Source organism: Callithrix jacchus, chromosome X, assembly GCF_049354715.1.
Source record: "Callithrix jacchus isolate 240 chromosome X, calJac240_pri, whole genome shotgun sequence".
NCBI lineage: Eukaryota > Metazoa > Chordata > Mammalia > Primates > Cebidae > Callithrix > Callithrix jacchus.
In genome coordinates this window covers 20,321,879-20,345,222 of record NC_133524.1, presented here as the reverse complement: position 1 = coordinate 20,345,222, position 23,344 = coordinate 20,321,879, and the positions used below count along the sequence as shown (strand labels likewise).

The 23,344-nt window shown below is 41.4% G+C and overlaps 1 protein-coding gene and 1 pseudogene across 14 annotated transcripts in view; one reads left to right on the top strand and one right to left on the bottom strand.

The window, feature by feature from the left end:
• Positions 1-23,344, top strand: part of SH3KBP1 (SH3 domain containing kinase binding protein 1) — a 385,481-nt gene that overhangs the window by 54,574 nt on the left and 307,563 nt on the right. For 4 of the 14 annotated variants that reach the window (XM_078364234.1, XM_078364230.1, XM_078364231.1 and 1 more), the window contains exon 2: positions 1,750-1,881. The exons of 2 other annotated variants lie outside the window; for them this stretch is intronic. In XM_078364234.1, coding sequence (XP_078220360.1) covers positions 1,843-1,881 — 39 coding nt within the window. In that variant the 5' untranslated portion in view covers positions 1,750-1,842. Of the gene's footprint in view, positions 1-1,749; positions 1,908-5,000; positions 5,059-23,344 lie in introns of those variants that run through there. 8 more of the 14 variants (XM_035289070.3, XM_035289065.3, XM_035289067.3 and 5 more) reach the window with 2 other exon arrangements.
• Positions 15,917-16,450, bottom strand: LOC128930664 (large ribosomal subunit protein eL21 pseudogene; annotated as a pseudogene).

The window sequence follows — 23,344 nt, the reverse complement described above, 5'->3', positions numbered from 1 at the left end:
CATGAAGATTTTCTCCTATCCATTCTTATAAAAAGCTTTACAATTTTAGCTCTTAGACTTAGATCTGTGATCTATTTTGAGTTAATTTTAGTATATGCATGCTTTACAGAGCTTATTTAACTTTTCCTCTTCCATTATTTTACCGTAATTTCTGAATTGCTAATTCACCACTAGGGGTTTCATCTAATTTTTGTTATCCTTATAGTCATTCATTTGCCATTCATTCATTCATATGGATCTGCAAATTAAAAAAGGAAAAGGTGGACAGGCGTGGTGGCTCATGTCTATAATCCCAGCACACTGGGAGGCTGAGGCAGGTGGATCACCTGAGGTCGGGAGTTCGAGACCAGCCTGGCCAACATGGTGAAACACCGTCTCTACTGAAAATACAAACATTAGCAGGGCGTGGTGGCATACACCTGTAATTCCAGCTACTTGGGGCGCTGAGACAGGAGAATCGCTTGAACCTGGGAGGTGGAGGTTGCAGTGAGCTGAGATTGCACCACTGCACTCCAACAGAGTGACACTCCATCTTTAAAAAAAAAAAAAAAAAAAAAAAGGAAAAGGTTATGAAATTGGTTCATATTGAGGTGGTCATGAGAAGCCCAGTCTAAATGAATTGTATAATTGATACATGCATGAGTTAACTAATTTTGGGATTGATTAATTCTGCTAATTTGCATTGGCACTTTGTCAGTGAGAACACCCACCTTTCTTACCTGTTGCCTTTGCCTGTTACCAAGTATGAGAGATTGCCATAGTCAGGAAAACAGTGTAATATGGAATTGATGTGTAAGAGCTCATCTGTTGGGAGGGCAGTTGGGGTTCTGATGTAGGCAGTCTGGGACATTGGATTGGCCAACTAGGCCCTCTGTAGCAGCCATCTTTACACGTGTTGTCACTGCAAGATGGGTGTTACCTCTATAGGATGGTGTATTAGTTCGTTCTCCTGCTACTAATAAAGACATACCCAAGATTGGGTAATTTATAAAGGAAAGAGGCTAAATTGACTCAGTTTAGTATGACTGGGGAGGCCTTAGGAAACTTAACAATCTTGACAGAAGAGAAAGCAAACATGTCCTCCTTTACATGATGGCAGGAAGGAGAAATGCCAAACAAAAGAGGGAAAAGCCCCCTTATAAAACCATCAGATCTTGTGAGAAGTTACTTACTATCATAAGAACAGCATGAGGGTAACTGCCCTCATAATTCAATTACCTCCTACTGGGTCCCTCTCACAATATGTGGGGACTATGGGAACTACAATTCAAGATGAGATTTGAGTGGGGACACAGACCATATAAGATGGAAATTATTAGCTTTGACATTTTGTACAACTGAGACCCAGAGAAGTTAGCATCATATAGTATTGGCAGGGGATGGGAGACCTAAACGTCAAACTCACATCTGTTATCTGTACTCTGAGCTCAGGGAGACAATGCTGGACCCCCTCTGGGTGGGGCAAATATTGTTAGCTGGATGTCATCATGTGGCTTTCTCTCTGAAGTGCCTGCTGACCCCAAGACCTGTAGGCCACGCTGCCTGTGCCTGACCACAGAACAGCACTTTGTGGTTTCTGTGCTATAGGCTTCAGGTTAACCAAAATTGGGTTACTGTGTGTGGCCCTGTTATTTTGAATATTGTAGAGGGGAAGTCCCTTTAATGTGACTTTACTGGCCTTCAAGGGATACTGGGTCTCAGCCTTCTCCAAAATCTGACCTAAATTACTGTTTTCCCTGTTCCTTCCAGTGGAGGCCATAGTGGAGTTTGACTACCAGGCCCAGCACGACGATGAGCTGACAATCAGCGTGGGTGAAATCATCACCAACATCAGGAAGGAGGATGGAGGCTGGTGGGAGGGACAGATCAACGGCAGGAGAGGTTTGTTCCCTGACAACTTTGTAAGAGTGAGTACAAAGCAAAACCCTTTTCCTGTCTCTTGTGTGGGCTCTGCTGACCAAAGGCCGTGGGGGCGCTTGAGGATGAATTGCACAGACTATCTTAGGGGATGGCTTGATGGCTTGACGTCCTATGTGATACCAAGAGAAACATGTATAGTTTTGCCCTTGGTATCTGGGATACTTGTTTTGAAATTGCCTTTTTTTTTTTTTTTTTGTAGAGATGGGGTTTCTCCATGTTAGTCAGGCCAGTCTTGAACTCCCGACCTCAGGTGATCTGCCCGTCTCAGCCTCCCAAAGTGCTGGGATTACAGGTGTGAGCCACTGCTCCTGGCCTGAAATTCCCTTTTTTAAGGCTCAGGATGATCTCTTTTCACTGTGTATCACTTCTTAGAAAATGCTGAGGCTGGGAGCAGTGGCTCACGCCTATAATCCTAGCACACTGGGAGGCTGAGGTGGGCGGATGACTTGAGGTCAGGATTTCGAGACCAGCCTGACCAACATGGTGAAACTCCGTCTCTACTAAAAAATACAAAAGTTAGCCGGGTATGGTGGCACATGCCTATAGTCCCAGCTAATTGGGAGGCTGAGGCGGGAGAATTGTTGGAACTCAGGAGGTGGAGTTCAAACTCTATCTGATTGTGAACAGAGATTGTGTCACTGCGCTCCAAGCCTGGGCCAGAAAGCAAGACTGTCTCAAAAAAGCAAAAAGAAAAGAAAAGAAAATGCTGGAAAAATGTAAAGCTTGTTAAATTGTTGTATGTACTTATTTATTTGCTTTGAGAGTTTAAAAGAATTTTACTTTTTTCTATTCCTTGCAGAATGGAGGTAAAACTCAGTTTAGACCACTTAAATGAAATAGCAATCAAATTAAATGTAGAATCCAGCCAGACATGGTGGCTCATGCCTGTAATCCTGGAACTTTGGGGAGGTTGAGGCAGAGGGTCACTTGAGCCCAGGAGTTTGAGACCAGCCTGGGCAATATAGGGAGACCCTGTCTCTACAAAAATAAAATTAAAAAATTAGCCAGGTGTGGTGGTGTGCACCTGTAGTCCAGGCTACTCAGGAGGCTGAGGTGGGAGGATCACTTGAGCCCAGAAGGTTGAGGCTGCAATGAGCCATGATCACGCCCCGTCTCTAAGTAAATAAATAAATAAATGTAGAATCCAAATTATGCAATGTCTTAAATGAATGAATGAATATAGAATTCAAGTTATGCAATGTTTTCCACCTTTGTATTCATATTGCCCCCCTTTTTTTGAAACAGAGTGTTGCTCTCTTGCCCAGGTTGGAGTGCAGTGGCACAAACTCGATCTTGGCTCACTGCAACCTCTGCCTCCCAGGATCAAATGATTCTTGGGCCTCAGTCTCCTGAGTAGCTGGGATTACAGGTGCTTGCCACCACGCTCAACTAATTTTTGTATTTATTTTTTGTAGAGTTGGGGTTTCACCATATTGGCTAGGCTGGTCTCAAACTCCTGACCTCAAGTGATCTGCCCACCTCAGCCTCCCAAAGTGCTGGGATTATAGGTGTGAGCCACCACACCTGGCTCATATTGCCTTTTTGATAGGAGCAGTATTATTTTCCTTTACCCCTTTATGTCCATGAAGCACTGAACAAAACTTCTTCAGTAAGGTTTTGAAAATTATGCCTTTGCAGAAGTCATCTATGGATTAATTATAAAAATGTAACTCATTCATATTAATCAATTACCACACAGTTGTAAGTAATAGTTTGAATTGTTGGGTAGAAAAGGATCACCTGCAGGCTGTTCCTCATGGGAAATACTGACTAGGTCTATAAGTCCCGGTGCCATAAACTTTCTATCTCACACTGGAGAAGAATGGATTGTTCTCAGAAGGAAGACTTGCATTCAAAAGTCCTCGGATCCCCTGCTGTAGTCTCCCTAGTACCAGACAATACTTAAAAGGGAGTGTGCCTTGGATAAGGGAGGCAGGTAGTATTGGGAACCTTGGGCCCAGAGAAACAGGTGGCCCCTGCCAAAGGAGTCCTGAGGGCTGGGGGGTTTTTTTTTTTTTTTAAATGACAAGGGGTTGTTGATGAAAAATGTGTGATGCACACTGGATTTCCAGTCACTGCCCTTTCAGAGTTGAAAATGAATAGGAACCTAGTTAAATCTTTCCTTAGGATCTTGTCTCAGGGTGATCTTGCTAGCGTTTCTGTTTTCTCTTTGGTATGAGGAGGCTGGGGAGAGTTTTGTAGGGAACATGCTACTAAACATCGCTTTCTGGAGTTGTAGGAATATAGGCTTTTCCCCCACTGGACTACACTTGAATCCAGCTCTCTCCCATTTTAAGAGGGAGAAAGTGCTGCATCTGGGCCACTGCAGATTGACTCTGTTGAGGTGCAAATGGAAGTTCGTTTGCATATCCAAGCAAAGACCCCAGTTTTAGGAAAGGAGTATCCCTGAAGTTGAGCTGCATTCTAGTGTGGAAAGAGGGGTTTTCCAGATAAAAGAGGCAGTGGTTAGAGTGAAGATGAAGGAGGAAGGAATGAGAGGGGAAGACTATGGGAAAGAGAAAAGACCTAGGGAAGGAGAGAAGACTGTGGGAAGGAGAGGAAGATTGTAGCAAAGTGAGCAGGACTGTGGGGAAGAGATAGGAGGGCCCTGGGAAGGAAGGAGGACTGTGGGAAGGTGAGGTGGACAGTGGGAAAGAGGGAGGAGGACCCTAGGAAGGAAGGACTGTGGGAAGTGGAGAAGGATCATGGGAAAGAGAGAGGAGGACCCTGGGAAAGTGAGAGTGCTGTGGGAAGGCAAGGAGGGCTGTGGGAAAGAGAGAGGAGGACCCTGGGAAGAAGGGAGGGCTGTGGGAAGGGGAGGAAGACCATGGGAAAGAGAGCAGAGGACCCTGGGAAGGAAGGAAGAAGGTTGGGAAGGCAAGGAGGGCTGTGGGAAAGAGGGAGGAGGGCCCTGGGAAGGAGGGAGGACTGTGGGAAGGGGAGGAAGACTGTGGGAAAGAGAGAGGAGGACCCTGGGAAGGAAGGAGGAATGTTGGAAAGGCAAGGAGGACTGTGGGAAAGAGGGAGGAGGGCCCTGGGAAGGAGAGAGGACTGTGGGAAGGAGAGGAGGACCATGGGAAAGAGAGAGGAGGAGCCTGGGAAGGAGAAAGGACTGCAGCATCAGCTCCAGTTTTGAGGGTAGGTTGTATTTTGAACACCTTTAATGTGTCTTGTTGGCTTAGTCACCTCATTTTAAACCACAAATCCACAGAATCACAGAACTGAGTTGGAAGAAACTGAGAAAGCCTATGGAATTTGCTCATAGCATAGGGCGGGCGCGCTGTCAGTGACTGTGGAGGAAACCAGGGCAGGGAAATGCAGTGCAGGAACTGCCCGTGAGAGAGCTGGAACCTGACCCTCCTCCTTGCTCAGAGATGACTCGTCACTGTGAAATGGAGGTGATGTCTTGACCACCAGGAGGTCTCCCCATTGCCCCACCTGCTCTGCTTTGGGCTAGGCCTGTGTGGGCATGGCAGCAGGCTCCTGTCCCGTGGCTTCCCATGAGCTTTGGCTCAAGGGAAGCCCTGGTGGGAGACAGCAGGGAGGGAGGGAGAACAGAGAGACTGGGGGTGGGGGGAGGCGGTTATCCCACCAGCTCCCTGCCAATGGGGATTTTGGGCAGGCCGTGCCCCTCAGGGGATGGGTGGCTGCTCCAATCAGGTTCACCTTCCTCCTCACCCCTCTCCCCTCATTCCTTCAGGTCTGGGGACTTCCCTGTTTCTAGCCCTGGACTCACCTTGGGCTTGCTCTATACCTCACCCACCCTGTGAAAGTCTCTATTAATCCCACCCCAGATTACCCTAATTCAAGTGGGCCATCTGTTTCCTTTTGAGAACCTGACTACCTCATCGGCGTGCTCAGAGGATTAAACCAGAGAGTGCTGGAAATTGTTTAGCACAGTGGCCAGCCCCGCGGTGAGTGTGCAGTGGTGCTGGTCACCAGGTGAGAGAAATGTGTCCTTTCCTCTGGGCCTGAATTGCCCTGCTCTCGCCTGCTCAGGTGTCCTCTAGTTTCAGCTGGAGCAATTCCAGGGAGGGGAAGCATGCTCTGGGGAGTTGCTTTTTCCACCTAGGGCAGAAAGGATATAGCAGGAGTGGCTAGGGCTGCGCTACTTGTAGCTGTCACATTTGGCAGAAAAAGAAACTTCTATTCTTTCAGATGGCTGAGTCTATTTTCAAGTCTTCACCCACTGGAAATGTTTTAGGCCTATTATTGAAAATTCAGTAGGTGGATGCAGTGGAGTTTAACAATAACCAGAACTCTGTAGAGAATTTTAAAAGCTGAAAATGCATCTTTAAGTAATAATAATCATATTGGCATAGGTATGTACTTTTGAAAGTGGCTTTATGTATGTCCTGTTTAGTGTAAGAATAACATGTCCCCAGATAGAATTGGATAATCTTCTAGAATCCCATTTTTATACCTGCATGCCTTTCTGTCCATGTTACCACCGTCAGAGAGCCTACCTTAAGCATTTTAAAAAAATTTTTGAGACAGCGGTTACACTCTATTGCCCAGGTTGGAGTGCAGTGCCATGTTTTTGGCTCACTGCAGCGTTGACCTCCTAGGCTCAAGTAATCCTCCCACCTCAGCCTCCTGAGTAGCTGGGACTGTAGGCACAGCACAGCACCACACCTGGCTAATTTTTGTATTTTTAGTAGAGATGGGGTTTTGCCTTATTGCCCAGGCTGGTCTTGAACTTCTGTCCTCATGATCCTTGCCTCAGCCTTCCAGAATGCTGGGATTACAGGTGTGAGCCACCACTCCTGGCCAAGCATTTTCTTGATTCATTTATCAGATCCTTATTCAGTGTCCTTTTTGAGCATGGTCCCCCAGTGTGTTGGGATTCAGTATTTGCCTTCATCTCAGTGCTGTCTCAGTCTCTCAAGAGAAAAATACCAGCCATTCTCCTGCTATACTGAGCAGCAGGCCATCCAATTGTTAAGAAGATACCCGTGCTTTGTCAGCTCTCAGGCTATTTTTCATCATGCAGAAATGTACCCAGCTAGGCCACATGCCTTTTTAGGTTTGTCTCTCTTTTATTTAGTTTGTTCTTATTTATGTATTGTAAACATGGAAGAAGAATCTTTTAAAATCTCCCTTCTCTTTCTTTTCTTTCTTTCTCTCCCCACCCACATTTTTTTTTTTTGAGACAGGGTCTTGTACTGTCACCCAGGCTGCAGTGCAGTGGTATGATCACGGCTCACTGCAGCCTCAAACTCCTGGGCTTAAGCAGTTCTCCCACCCAGCCTCCTGAGTGGCTGGGACCACAGGTGTGAGCTATCGTGCCTGGCTAATTAAAAAAAATTGTAGAGGGAGCTCACTATGTTGCCTAGGCTGGTCTTGAACTCCTGGACTCAAGCGATCCTCTCACTTTGGCCTCCCAAAGTGTTGGGAGGCATGAGCCACCACGCCTGGCCCCCACTCACTTATTTTGGAATACATATTTCTTTATCCCTTCCCTTTAAAAAAGTATTTGTTTTTAAGGTGAAATTTATGTAGAGTAAAATGCACAAGTCTTGTGTCCATGGCTTGATGATTTTTTTGTTTCTACGTAAGTGTGTGCGTCTATAACCACCACCCAGATCAAGACTATTTCTATCCCTCTAGAAAGTTCCACCATGCCTATGTAAGGGAAGGGGAAATGTCAGAGGCATTGGAACCAGAGCAACTGCATCTTGAATAGGGATTAGGTAAAATAAAGCTGAGACCTACTAGGCTGCATTCCTAGATGATTAGGCATTCTAAGTCACAGGATGAGATAGGTCAGCATGAGATACAGATGTTGTATAACAGCGGTCATAAAGACATTGCTGTTAAAACAAGTTGCAGTAAAGAAGCTGGCTAAAACCCACCAAAACCAGGGTGGCAACGAGAGTGACCGCTGGTCATCCTCACTGCTATACTCCCAATGGTGCCATGACAGTTTACAAATGCCACGGCAACTTGAGGAATTTATCCTATGTGGTCTAAAAAGTGGGGAACTCACAGTTCTGGGAATTGCCCACCTCTTTTTTGGAAAACTCATAAATAATCCACCACTTGCGTAGCATATAATCAAGAAATAACCATAAAAATGGGCAACCAGCAGCCCGCCTATGGAGTAGCCATTCTTTCATTCCTTTACTTACTTTCACTTAAAAAAAAAAAAAGAAAGAAAGAAAGTGGCCGGGCGCGGTGGCTCACGCCTATAATCCCAGCACTTTGGGAGGCCAAGGCGAGTGGATCACGAGGTCAAGAGATCGAGACCATCCTGGCCAACAGTGTGAAACCCCGTCTCTACTAAAAATACAAAAATTAGCTGGGCATGGTGGTGTGCACCTGTAGTCCCAGCTACTCAGGAGGCTGAGGCGGGAGAATTGCTTGAACCCAGAAGGCGGAGGTTGCAGTGAGCCGAGATCGTGCCATTGCACTCTAGTCTGGGTAACAACAGCGGAACTCCGTCTCAAAAAAAAAAAAAAAAAAAAGTTCTACCATACCTTTTCCCAGTGATTCCCCTCCCCGTAGGGAATTGATCATCATGCATTAGTTTTGCCTGTACTAGAATTTTTTTTTTTTTTTTGAGACCATGTCTCGCTCTGTCACCAGACTGGAGTGCAGTGGTGCAGTCTCAGCTCACTGCAACCTCCACCTCCCGGGTATAAGCAATTCTCCTGCCTCAGCCTCCCGAGTAGCTGGGACTACAGGTGCACACCACCATACCCAGCGAATTTTTGTACTTTTAGTAGAGACGGGATTTCACCATGTTGGCCAGGATGGTCTCAATTTCTTGACCTTGTGATCTACCTGTCTTGGCCTCCTAAAGTGCTGGGATTACAGGTGTGAGCTACCACACCTGGCCTGCCTGTACTATTATTTTATATAAATGGAGTCATATAATATGTGTTCTTTTATATATGGCTGGTACACAACAAAATGTTTTTTGTATATATCGGTACTTTGTTCTTGCTATATAGTATCTCATTGTAATGAATATCCCATAATTCATTTAGTATTCTGTTGATGGACATTTGGGTTGTTTCCAGTTTGAAGATTTTATTGATAGAGGCTCTGAACATTCTTTTATGTTGTCTTATGGACATTAGCAGTAATTGCTGCTGCGTATACACACATGTAAAAGTGAAATTGCTGTCGTCACTGACTTTCAACACATAGATTTTTCTCTATGTAAAGCTTTGGTCTCCATTGGGTGGTGGGGAGGAGGTGCCATATCTGTGCCTGGAGCCTCATTTGCACCACTCAGCTAATCAGCCTGAATCTTGTTATAATGTAGCCACTTATGAATATGACTGGCGAGGCATCCTGAAGCACAGAACCCAGTCTCCCAGTGATGATTTGATTATTGGGCCCAGGAACTGTCAAAGACTTTCTTATTTTTTTTTTTTTTTGAGACAGAGTCTTGCTCTGCTACCCAAGATGGAGTGTAGTGGTGGGATCATAGCTCACTGTAGCTTCAAACTCCTGGGCTCAAGTGATCCTCCTGCCACAGCCTCCCAAGTAGCTAGAACCACAGGGGCATGCCACCTCACCTGGCTGATTTTTTGTATAGATGGGGTTTTGCCATGTTGCCCAGGCTGGTCTCCAACTCTTGCCACCTGCCTTGGCCTCCCAAAGTGCTGGGATTATAGGTATGAGCCACTGTGCCTGGCTGGGTCTTTCTATGTTGTTCAGGCTAGTCTTGAACTCCTGGGCTCAAGTGATCCTCCCACCTTGGCCTGCCAAAGCGTCAGGATTAGAAGTATGAGCCACTATGCCAGGCCTATTACTAAAAACATACAAATAGCATCTGTCAAAGTTTTGTTGAACTAATTTAATGAGGGGCCTAGCAGAATAACAAAACCAACTCAGTGAGGATATGAGGAACTCAGTGGAAAAAAAAAAACTCAGTGGAAAAAGGAATGTTCAAATAAGATTGCCAAATTAGGTTCAAAACTGGTTCATGTCTTAGAGAACAATAAAATCTTTACCATTAGGGTTATCATCTCTACCAGAAAAAAAAAAGAGAAAACAGCATGCCTTAATCATTTTTCTGCATTATTTTCTGACTTACAGCGTTGCAAAATATCCTAGTAGTGTTAGTTAAATCAAATCACATTTTCAGTGTCAGATGACCCTCCTGGTGGAGGGGTGGGGAGAGTGCTTATTAAAAATGCAATAGCATGACATTAAAGGTCACATGATCATCTTTTTTGCCTAGTTTCTAAGTTTTGGGTTTTTTTTTTTTTAAGCAGACCATGACAGAACATAGTATGGAGTACCATAATAGGAAAAACCAGGATGAGTTCTTAAAGTCATTTAATGCAAAAAAAAAAAAAAAAAAAGACCACTTCTGGGAACTCAGACTGCCACCTAAGACAGAAAGCCAGGCACCTATTTCAGGTAGATGTGGACTCTTTCACAGGGGTTAATTTTTCTATCTTGGATTTATTTACCAGCATCTCCCTTTTAAAACCTTACCCTCAGATCCAGACAACATTGTTCTTTAATCAAGCAAAGCATGTATAAGCAGTCGTTTCCTGAGTTCTCCTGGCAGGGACCCACAACTATACATTTTCAAATGAATTTTAAAAAGAAAAAAGCTTTGAAACTATAGCTCGGGCTGATGTGCATGTGTCTGTCTGCTCTGTTAGGGGACATTTTTCTGTTAGGGGACATTTGATAGATGCAGGCCCTCAACATTTTGTAGCTCACAGATAGACATGTGGAAGGCAGGAAGCTATGATAGGGGTTAAGAGAATATGCTTGTTGATCTTTAAGTTTATCTGACTCTGACTGTGAGGGAGTGAGCTGTTTTCTCTGCCTGTTTTTGTATGTGTTCGGCAAAAGTACATTTTCCCCTCTGCCTGCCCAGTTGTTGAAGGGTGAAGTGTGTACATTTGCAGCTTGCATGTCCTATGTGTGCTGAGCATAACCATTTGCAGCTTGCTTGCCATGACATCAGCTTTCATTTGCTGGGTGTTTTAGATCTCTGTTTGGCACATTCAGAGCCCATTTTGATATTTGTGTAAAGTGGTTGGTGAATGTGGTTGTTCTTTCTTGATCCATGAGGCAAAAGACCAATATTTTGCATAATTGTACCACTTCGAGATAAAGCTCACAGTTACTTTGTTCTTCTTGATTTATGAAGGGATCACAAATCTACTTCAACAAGTGTCATAAAGTAGAGGTTTTCAGGTTGCTGTTCTACATTCAAAGACCCTGACATGGGTCTCTTTAATCACATTTCACTTTTCTTTAAACTTTTAACTCAAGGGCCATTAATTTTGTGGATTATATGGATAATTGTTTTCAAGATTCTTGTCTCCAGAAGGTAGCAGTAATTTTTCTGGATTTGCTTGTTTGTTTATTTATTTAGAGACAGTGTCTCACTCCGTTGCCTAGGCTGGCGTGTAGTGGTGTGATCATGGCTCACTGCAGCCTCAACTTCCCAGGCTCAGGTGATTCTCCCACCTCAGCCTCCTGAGTAACTGGGACTGCAGGCATGCACCACCTCACTTGGTTCTTTTTTTAAAACAAAATTGTTGTTGAGATGGGGATATCACCATGTTGCCCAGGCTGTTCTTGAACTCCTGCGCTCGAGGGATCCTCTTGCCTTGGCCTCCCAAAATACCAGAGTTACAGGTGGGAACCACCATGCCCAGCCCAGGTATGTATTATAATGTTCAGAGCTTCATCTTGCTCACAACATTTAGTCCTGGTGTCCTTGGGCATGTGGGCATCTGCTGTGTGTTAGGCACCAGAGGATGTAAACACCAATGAGACAGACTGAATGGAATATTGTCACTAATGTGACTCCTAGAGGATGGTAGTTTTAGCTCCTGTGACCTGCCTTGGGGAATTCTGTGCTTTAAACATTGTTCTATAAAAAAATTCTGTAAAGGTGTTCCAGATTAAAATGCCACTTGAGAATTTTCTGGCTGAATTCAACCAGCAACTGTTAGAATGTGCTAAATGAACCTACGGTTAGCTTTTTGGCCCTGATGGCTGTGTTACTTTATGGAGTAATAATGGCTGCATTTTATTCAAGGCTTACTGGCTGCCTGACATTGTATATATAATCTACCCATGTCTGTCTGTATATAGTAACTAAAATTTGTTAAGCACTTACTGTATACCAGGCAGGAAGGAGGCTAATCCCTTTCCATGTTTTTTCGTTTGTTTGTTTTTGAGATTGAGTCTTGCTCTATCACCCAGGCTGGAGTGCAGTGGTGCAATCTGGGCTCACTTTAACCTCTGCCTCCTGGGTTCAAGCATTTCTTGTGCCTCAGCCTCCTGAGTAGCTGAGATTATAGGCGTGCGCCTCCACATCTGGCTAATTTTATATTTTTAGCAGAGACGAGGTTTTGCCATGTTGGCCAGGCTGGTCTCAAACTCTTGGTCTCAAGTGATCCACCTGCCTCAGCCTCCCAAAGTGCCGGGATTACAGGCGTGAGCCACCATGCCCAGCCCCTTTCCATGTTTTATATCTCATTAAATTCTTCTACCACTCTATGACATAGGTACTTTTTTTATCATGGATATTTTTCAGAAGAGGTAACAGACATATCAGTGTTAAAGGCCATACCCACAGTCACACAAGCTAGTGAGGAGCAGAGAGCGCATTGGAATCCAGGCCAGCAGGCTCTGCAAGCTGAGCTCAAGTGGGCAGCTTTATCTGGGTGTCTGAATTGTCTTGATAGGACTGCGTTCCTCACTATTATTGTCTGCTGTATTATGCCTTCCCCAAGTGTCCAGTGAGGTGGAATCATGGTATTTAACTTATTTCTGTCTGCATTTTAAGGAATTCTCTTCAAAAGTTGGCTATTTCAACTCTGAAGAACAACCTTTGCCTGGATTTATGGGCTTGTACTGTTTTTCCTACAAATTCTGAAATTAAGGCAATTAGGGAAAATATTTCATTATTATTAATTTGTAAGCAAACTTGTAATTTTGCAGTGTTCAGGCTATGCTTTCTAGAAGGAGCTTGACTGTCTTTTTTATCAGTGGTAAATAATCAAGACGTGTGACTATTCAATTGTTTCTCATAAACTAGGCCCTCAAAACCAACCGATTCTAGCCTCGAATTATTCTTGAAACTTTAAACATACAGTTTTCTTTCAGAAAAACAGTTTCTAAACCTAACAACTGGAACCTGTTAGATTCTGTTGTGAGAAATGTTATTCCAAGTAGGGTCTGGAGTAATTAAGTACGAGTGTGTTGCCAGTAAGAACCCACATCATTTGGCGGTTTCCTCAGGCTTTGTAACTGTTGTAGTGCAGAAAATGTGGTGGAGTGGGACAGTCTTGTGACTCAGGGAGAGCTCTGACCTCGGTGAGTTTTAGTCCCCGACTGAGTTGATCGTGGTGATTATGCTTCATAGAATTTTATTTTCTTAATGGCAAGATTATAGAATCTTAGCTTGGAAAGGGACTTTAAGATCATGTCTTTTAACTCTTAGCTTTCTACCAGATCAAAATATAAACCATCTGGGATTCCACTGTGATCATTACTGGATATTTAAACTTGTAAAGCTTGGGGCTCCCACAGCGACTCCATGTCAGTGTGTCTCTAACCTGGTCCAGGTGCATTGCATCATTAGCATTTTCTGGTGGGGTCAGGAGTAGGGATAGAAGCCTTAGAATCTTTTTGAAAGTTCAAGTGGCCGGGTGCTTGACCAATTGTTTTGTGTTCCCTAGTAAGAACAAAATAAAATAAATGGAGTTGCAGAAAACTCATAAGAATTACAGGGCTCTTCCAGGTGCAGTGGCTCATGCCTGTAATCTGAGAACTTTGGGAGACCAAGGTGGGCGGATCACCTGAGGTTGGGAGTTCGAGAGCAGCCTGACCAACATGGAGAAACCCTGTCTCTACTAAAAAAATACAAAAATAGCTGGGTGTGGTGGCGCATAACTGTAATCCCAGCTACTGGGGAGGCCGAGGCAGGAGAATCGATTGAACCTGGGAGTCGGAGGTTGCCGTGAGCTGAGATTGCACCATTGCAGTCCAGCCTGGGCAACAAGAACAAAACCTCATTTCAAAAAAAAAAAAAAAAAAAAAAAAAAATTCAGGTGATTCTGCTGCTTGATAAAGCTTGGGCATTCATTTTGGACAATGTACCGATAGGGTAGTACCATCTTTTTAAGTCTAGTATCTTTTCTCAAGAACATGGATTGGTAGCTGGTGACTTCAATTTGAAAAATATTTTCATCTTATTTCTAAAGTAACTTTATGAATAAAGTATTAATGGCTATATTAGTGAATATATAAGGAAACACAAGCATGCTGAAAATTATTTTAAAAGTTTACTACAAACACACAGAGAACATAGTGATATGTAAACAGTGCTCAATTTAAGTCCATTAGAATTAATACATTCTGGCTGGGTGTGGCAGCTAATATCCGTAATCCCAGCACTTTATGAGGCCAAGGCGGGCAGATAACTTTAGGCCAGAAGTTCGAGACCAGACTGACCAACGTGGTGAAACCTGTCTCTACTAAAAATATGAAAATTAGCCAGGCATGGTGGCCCATGCCTGTAGTACCAGCTACTTAGAGGCTGAGGCACAAAAATCGCTTGAACCTGGCAGGCAGAGGTTGCAGTGAGCCGAGATTGTGCCACTGCACTCTAGCCTGGGCAATGGAGTGAGACTCTGTCTCAAAAAACAAACAAACAAACAACAACCAACAAAACCCCAAAGATAATCAATACATTCTAATTGCAGAACTTCTGGACTCAATAATTAACTCCGTCCCATTCTCTACCTGGTGGTAGTGAGGTAGGCACAATTTCTAGGAATGTCCCTCAAATTCTACTCGTAAGTCCCCACAATCTGTACATGTGATGAGCTCTCACTTCAGAGATTGTGTTATGTTATATGGCACAATTGATCTTTAAACAGGGAGGTGGGCCTAGCATGAGTCCTTAAGGGCAGAGAAATTTCTCCTGTCTAGTGGCAGAAGAGAAAGTCAGAGGAGGACTTGCTGCTTTGAAGATGGAGGGGTCATGTGAGAAGGAATATGTGCAGCCTATAGGAGCAGAGAGTAGACCTGCTGGCAGTCAGGAAAGAAATGGAGACCTCAGACCTACGGCTGCAAGGTACTGGATTCTGCCAACAACCTGAGTGAATTTGGACATGGCTTAGTCTCCCAAGCTTCCAGATAAAAGTCTGGTCTATTGATGTCCTGATATTGGCCTGTGAGACCTTGAGTAAACAAAGAACCCAGTTGAGCCTACCAGGACTTTTGACCTACAGAACTATGAGATAATAAATGGATGTTGTTTTAGGTAACCCCATGGCAGCAATCCATTCATCTGCTGGAATGTTGTCAGTGGAGACCTACTGGGGATTCTGGATTCACCATCCTTCCACTCAGCAGTGGTAGGCAGCTCCCCCTCCCCACTAGAAAATGGGGAAAATCTTGTAGAGTGGGTAGCTGAAGAAAGGAATTCATTAAAGGGATATTCCCTGCCTGCATTAGAAGTCCTGGGCAAACAACTCCTAACCCACCTACATGTGAATCTGACTAGAACAAACATGCCAAAAAGTTAAGCAATAGAAACTTTAACATGGAATATCACCCAGGTTTTCAGAATGGCCTCTAAGTAAAAGAGATGAAGCAGACCAGAATAGTACTGCAAGGGCTCTGAAATTAAACTACCATTAAAACTGCAGCACACAAAAGTAGCCCAGGATGTGCATACTTGGCCTCAATAGGGTTAATGCCTGCTAAAATTTAAATAGTATTTAGAGTCTTGTAAGATAATAACCCAAATGCCCTAGATACAATTTAAAAAATCACTTGCCATACCAAGAACCAGGAAAATCACAACTTGAATGAGAAAAGCCAATCAATAGATACTAATACTGAGAAGACTCAGATGTTAGAATTATCTGACAAAGGTTTTAAAGCATCTGTCATAAAGGTGCTTTAATAAGCAATTTCAAATACTTTTGAAACGAATGAAAAATTAGAACATCTCAGCAAATAAATGGTTTTTTTTTTTTTTTTTTTTTTTTACAGTCCAGAGGTCTTTTATTTTTTTTTTAAACACCTATTATGCCATGAATTCATAGGGAATAAGTTCCAGCAGCTCAGGCTCCTTCCCATTGGTTCTCACAAAGTGTGCTTCTCTGGGTGCAGCAGGCTGTTGCTTCAGTTGGACCCAGGTATCTTTCTCTTTGGCTTCCTTCTTTTTCTGATCATTTTCCTTCACACGTTTTAGGAAGCTATCTCGGCTCTTAGAGTGCTTGATGTGCTCAATACACACATTAATTCTCTTGGCAAGAATCTTGCACTTAACTTGTTTGTTTATAACAATGCCAACAGCATGCTGGGTAACATTGTAGACTCTTCCAGTTTTGCCATGATAACATTTGTGGTGGGGCATTCCTTTTTGAACAGTACCCATTCCCTTGATGTCTACAATATCACCTTTCTTATAGATTTGCATATACGTGGCCAAAGGAACAACTCCATGTTTTCTAAAAGGCCTAGAGAACAGGTATCGAGTGCCTCTCCTCTTTCCCTTTGTGTTCGTCACTTTGGCGAATTACTGGAAGATGGCGGTTCCGGCCGAAAGGAAGGCAATAAATGGGTTTTTAAAAAATGGAAGTTATTGAACCAAAAAATAAACAAGTTAAAAAGCTTACCAGATGAGCTCAATAATAGATGACAGAGGAAAGAATCAGTGAACTTGAAAATGGATCAATGAAATTTACTTATTCCGAACAACAGAGAGAAAATAATCTGAAAAAAAATGAACAGAGCCTCAGAGACCTATGGGGCAGTAACATCAGATCTAACATTTGTGTCATCAGTATTCCAGGAGGAGAAGGTAAGGTTATGATAATAAGCAGTATTGAAAGAAATGATGACTGAAAACTCACCACATTTGGCAAAAGGCATAAATCTTCAGAATCGAGAAGCTGAGCAAAACCCAAACAGGATAAACCTAAAGAAATCCATGCCAAGATATATCATAATCAAGCTTCTAAAAATAAAAGGCAAATAAAATGCAACAAGAGAGACATGACATTTTACTTACAGGGAAGAATGATTTGAATGACAGTGTATTTCTCATACAAAATAATGGAGTCCAGAAGGAAGTGCACAACATTTTCGAGGGCTGAAAGAAAAGAATGATTAACTCTGAATTCTCTGTCTGGTGAAAATATCCTTAAGGAATGAAGAGATGAATATGAATATCCTTCTCAGATGAAGGAAGACTAAGAGAATTTATCAGTAGCAGACCTATCCTTAAATAATGCCTAACAAAAATTTTTTTAAACATAAAAGAAATGGTAACAGAAGAAAGTTTGGAATTTTGGAAAGGAGAAAACAGCAAATAGGTAAAAGTAGGGAGTATGTATAATAGGCCAAGTATAGGGTATGTATCATTAATTTTTGGTTTTTTTTTTTTTTTTTGAGATGGAACCTTGCTCGGTCGCTCAGGCTGGAGTGCAGTGGCACATTCTCGGCTCACTGCAATCTCTGCCTCCCAGATTCAAGCGATTCTCCTGCCTCAGCCTCTTGAGTAGCTGGGATTACAGGTGTGCACCACCACGGTTGGCTAATTTTTCTATTTTTAGTAGGGACAGAGTTTCACCATTATGGTCAGGCTGGTCTTGAACTCTTGACATCAAGTAATCCACCTGCCTTGTCCTCCCAAAGTGCTGGGATTACAGGCGTGAGCCACCGTGCTTGGCCTGTATCATTAATTTTTAAAAACATGTTTGATGGTTGAAGCAAAAATTACATCATCTGGTGTGGTATTCAATATATATAGAGGTAATAGGTAAGAAAATTGTATTTAAGAGGTGGAGAGGATGTAAAAGAATGTAACTGGAAGTAAGGTTTTTACACTTCACTGAAATAGGAAAATGTTGATTCACATAGTCTGTGATAAGTTTAAATATGTATATTGTAATAACTAAAACACCCTAAAAACCACTAAAAATAACACTATACAAAGAGATACACTAAAACTCACTATAAATAAAAGGAAATTCTAAAGAATGTACATGTAACCGTAGGAAGACAAGAAAAAGGAAACAATGAAAAACAGAATGAACAAACAGAAAACAAATAATACAATGGTAGGCCTAAGCCCTAAAATGTCAATATATGTTTTAAGTATACCAATTAAAAATAGAGATAATAAATTAAAAAAAAACTTTATGCTATTTGTAAGAAACTCACTTCAAATATATTGATACAGGCATGCTGGAAGTAAAAGGTGGAAAAATATATGCTATGCAAATAACAATTTTTAAAAAGCAGGAGTGACTATGTATAGTATCTTTGGTAGACCAAAGAGCAAAGAAAATTACCAGGGACAAAGAAGGACAAAAAGTGTCATTCCACCAAGAAAATGTAGCAGTCCTAAATGTGTATGGGCCAAGCAACAGAGCTGCAAAATATATGAAGCAAAACCTAATAGAACTGGAAAATAGATAAGTACACAGTTATACTTGACAACTTAGCATCTCTTTCTCAGCACTTGACAGAACTACTAAACAGAAAATCAGCAAGGATATAGAAGGCCTGAACAACATAATTAACCAAGAAGTTGTAATTGATGTTTACAGACTATCCTACACAGAAACAGCATAAAACACATTCTTTTTAATTACCCATGAAATATGTGCCATGTTAAACCATATCCTGGGTCATAAAACTAACCTCAATATATTTAAAGAGATTGAAATAATATAAAATGTGTTATTTGATCATAAGTAATCAAACTAGAAGTCAATAACAGAAAGATAAGAAAATCTTCAAACACGTGGAAATCAAATTACACACTTCTAAATAATCCACAGGTCAAAGAAGAAGTCTCAAAAAGATTTAAAAATACATAGAACTGAATCAAAACGAACATATAACATAATAAAATGTGTGGGATACAGCTAAAGCAATACTGAGAGGAAAATTTATAGCATATGTTTATATTAGAATGGAGGAATGTTCTCAAATCAATAACCTAAGATCCTACCTCAATGAACTAGAAAAAGTGAAGTAAACCCAAAGCAAGCAGATGAAGGAAATAATGAAGATAAGAGCAGTAATCATTGAAGGTGAAAACAGAAAAACAACAGAGAAAATCAAAGAAAAACCCAGTTCTTTGAGGACCAATCGGCCGGGTGCAGTGGGTCATGCTTGTAATTTCAGCATTTTCGGAAGCAGGAGTAGAAGGATCACTTGAGCCCAGGACTTTGAGACCAGCCTGGGCAGCATAGCAAGACACTGTCTCTACAAAAAAATATATATGTATATCAAAAATTAGCTGGGCATGGTGGTGCATGCCTGTGGTCCCAGCTACTCGAAAGGCTGAGGCAGGAGTCTTACTTAAGCCTGGGAGGTTGAGGCTGCAGTGAGCTGTGATTGTGCCACTGCACTCCAGCCTGGGTGACAGAATATGATTCTGTCTCAAAATTAATAAAACAAAAAGGTCAATTAAGTAGATAAACCTCTAAGAAGACAGGCAAACATGAATGAGAAGACATAAATTACCATATTAGGAATAAAACAGGTGATATCACTACAGATTCTGCAGCTGTTAAAGGGACAATAAGAGGATACTAAAAACAATTCTATGCACATACATTTGACAACTTAGATGAAACGAACGAATTCCCTGAAAACCACAAACTACCAAACTTTACCCAAAATTAAATAATGTCAATAGTCCTATAACTGTTAAAGAAATTGAATTTGTCATTTAAACGTTTCCAAAAAAGAAATCCAGGCCTAGAGCTTTTCTGTCATAATTTCCACCAAACCTTTAAAGAAGAATTAGCACCAATTCCGCATAATCTTTTCCAGAAAATAGAAGAGGAAGGTATGTGTCCTAATTCATTTTATGAGGCCAGTATTACTTTAATACTAAAACCAGATAGATAGTACATAAAAGAAAACTACAGGGCAATATCCCTAAAGAACATAGACAAAAGAGTCCTCAGCAAAGTATTAGCAAAACAATCGAGCGACTTATGCAACGAATTGTGTATTATGACCAAGTGGGGTTTATTCCAGATGTGCAAGGCCACTTCAGTATTTGAATATCAGTGTAATCCATGATATCAACACTATGGGAGAAAAAATCAAATCACATAATCAGATCAGTTGATGAAGAAAATTGACAAAATTCAACACCATTCATAATAAAAACTCTCAGCAAACTAGGAGTAAAGGGAAACTCCCCCAACTTGATAAAGAACATCTACAAAAATGCTGCAGTTAACACCATATTAAATGGTGAAACACTGTATGCTTTCCCCCTGAGAATGGGGAAATAAGGCAAGGATGTCTGCTCTTCCCAGTCTCATTCAACATAATACTGGAAGTCCTAGCTAGTGCAGTTAGTTGAGAAAAAAATAAAAGGCGTATGAGCTAAAGGAAGAATAAAACTGTTCTTTTTTGCAGATGATGTGATTCTCCAATAGAACATACCAAGAATTTACCAAGTAACTCCTAGAATAAGTGAGTGGAGTAAGGTCACAGGATATAAGATCAACACACAGAATTTTGTATTTGTAGATACTAGCAATGAACATATGGAAACTGAAATTAAAAACACAATGCCATGTACAGTCTCTCCCAAAAGAATTGAAATACAGTTGTGGATTGCATAACAACCCAAAAGAATTGAAATACAGTTGTGCATTGCTTAACAACAAGGATATGTTCTCAGAAATGCATTGTAAGGTGATTTTGTTGTTGTGTGAACATCATAGAGTCGTGTACCTATACAAACCTAGGTGGTATAGCCTACTACACACCTAGCCATATTGTATGGCCTATTACTCTTAGGCTACAAACCTACACAGCATGTTACTCTAGGCAGTTATGACACAAGGGCAACTATTTGTATATATAAACATATCTAAATGCTGGCTGGGCATTGTGGCTCACACCTGTAATCCCAGCATTTTGGGAGGTTGAGGTGGGTGATCACTTGAGGTGAGGAGTTTGAGACCAGCCTGGCCAACATGGTGAAACCACCCCGTCTCTACTAAAAATACAAAAATTATCTGGGCATGGTGGCGTGCATGCCTGTAATCCCAGTGACTCAGGAGGCTGAGGCACTAGAATTGCTTGAATCCGGGAGGCGGAGGTTGCAGTGAGCCAAGATTGCGCCACTGCACTCCAGCTCGGGCAACAGAGCAAGACTGTCTCAAAAAAACAAAAACAAAAAAATAAAACCATACATAAATATAAAAAAGGTACTTAATACAATAAAAGTATGATATTATAATCTTATGGGGACCATTGGTTTATATGTTGTTTATTATTGACCAAAAGGGTGTTATTCATTGTATGAGTTTACTTAGGTATGAACTTAACATGTACAGGATATGTATGCTGAAAACAAATGTTGTTGTTAGTATTCAAAGAAGATCTAAATAAATGGAGAGACATACCATATTTATGGATGGGAGTCAATGTGGTAAAGATGTTGGTTCCCCCAAATTAACCTATAGATCTAATGCAATTTCTGTAGGTTAGATGTATAGAATATAATTTTGGTTCCCCCAAATTAAACTATAGGTATAATGCAGTTTCTATAAAAATTCCAGTAAGATTTTTTGTAGTTATAGACTAGCTTATTTTAAGATTTATAAAGGAAATCAGGAGAACTAGAATAGTCAAAACATTTTGAAAACAATTTTGAAAAGGAAGAGCAAAATAGGAATCTACTCGATTTTATGACTTACTTTACTTGCTATAGTAATCAAGACAGTGTAGTATTGACACAGGAATAGACACGTAGATAATGGAACAGACTAGAGAATTCAGAAATATACCTACACAAATATGCCCAAGTAATTTTTTGACTAAAGGGCAAAAACAATTCAATGGAGGAAGGATAGCTTTTTCAACAAACGATGCTGGAGTATTTGGACATCAATAGACAAAGAAGTGAACCTTGGCCTAAATCTTAACATCTTATTAAACTGTAACTCAAAACGGATCTTGGATTTAAATGTAAAACATAAAACTATAAAAGTTTAAGAATTAAACGTAGGCGCAAATTTTGGGGACCTAGGCCTAGGTGAAGAGTTCTTAGATATCAAACCAAAAACACAATTTTTTTTTTTTTAAAGACAGAGTCTTGCTTTGTTGCCCAGGCTGGAGTGCAGTGGCACATTCTCAGCTCACTGCAGCCTCAACCTCAACCTCCCAGGCTCAAGTGCTCCTCCTGCCTCAGCCTCCCAAGTAGTTGGGACTGCAGGTGCGAGCCACCACACCTGGCTAATTTTTGTATTTTTTGTAGAGATGGAGTCTCCCTGTGTTGCCCAGGCTGGTCTCAAACTCCTAGACTCAAGTAATCCACTGCCTTGGCCTCCCAAAGTGCTGGGATTGCAAGTGTGAGCCACCACACCTGGCCAACACAATCAATCAAATAAAAACATGATCAATTAGACTTCATCAAAATGTGAAGAGGATGAAAAGACAGGTTACAAACTGGGAGGAAATATTTGCAAACCACATGTCTAAGGACTTGTGTCTAGAATGTATAGAACTCTCAAAATGCAACAGTAAGAAACCAAAACAATCTAATAAAAATGAGTAAAATGCATGAACATTCACTGAAGAGGATATGCAGATGTAAAATAAGCACATGAAAAGATGTTCAACATCATTAGTCATTAGAGTAATGTAAATTAAAACCACAACAAGAAATTACTATGTATCTATTTAGAACGGCCATTAGGTTGGCTAAATAAAAAATGGTGATAACACCAAATGCTGGTGAGGTTGCAGAGAAACTGGTTCTCTCATATATTGGTGGTGGGAATGTAAAGTGGTTCAGTCACTCTGGAAAATAGTTTGACAGTTTCTTATATAACTGTGCGCTTCCCATATGATGCAGCAGGTGTACTTTTGGACACTCATCCAGAAAAATAAGTTCACAGAAAAACCTGTACACAGATGTTCATAGCAGCTTTATTTGTAATAATTGCAAATTGGAAGCATCTTGAATGTCTTTGAGTGGTAGAATGGTAAACAAGCTCCAGTCCATCTATACCATGGAATACTACTCAGCAATAAAATAGAATGAACTGTGGATTCACACAACAACTTAGATGGATCTCAGGGGCATTGTGCTTTGTGAACAAAGACAACCTAAAATGTTACACACTGTATGATTTCATTTATATTACATTCTCAAAATGACAAAGAGCCATACCATATTTATGCAAATCTACACATTGGCTCAAGTTGCAAAGAGTTATACACACACGTACGTACACAAATTGGTGTATGGAATGACTGATGAAAATGAAATAAGATCTGTAGTGAACAGTATTGTACCAATGTTAATTTTTTGGTTTTGATATTTTACTATAGTCATAAATCATCACTGAGGGAAGCTAAGTGAAGGGTTCATGAGATTCTACACACCATTTTTAAATTTATTTTTTATTTTTATTTATTT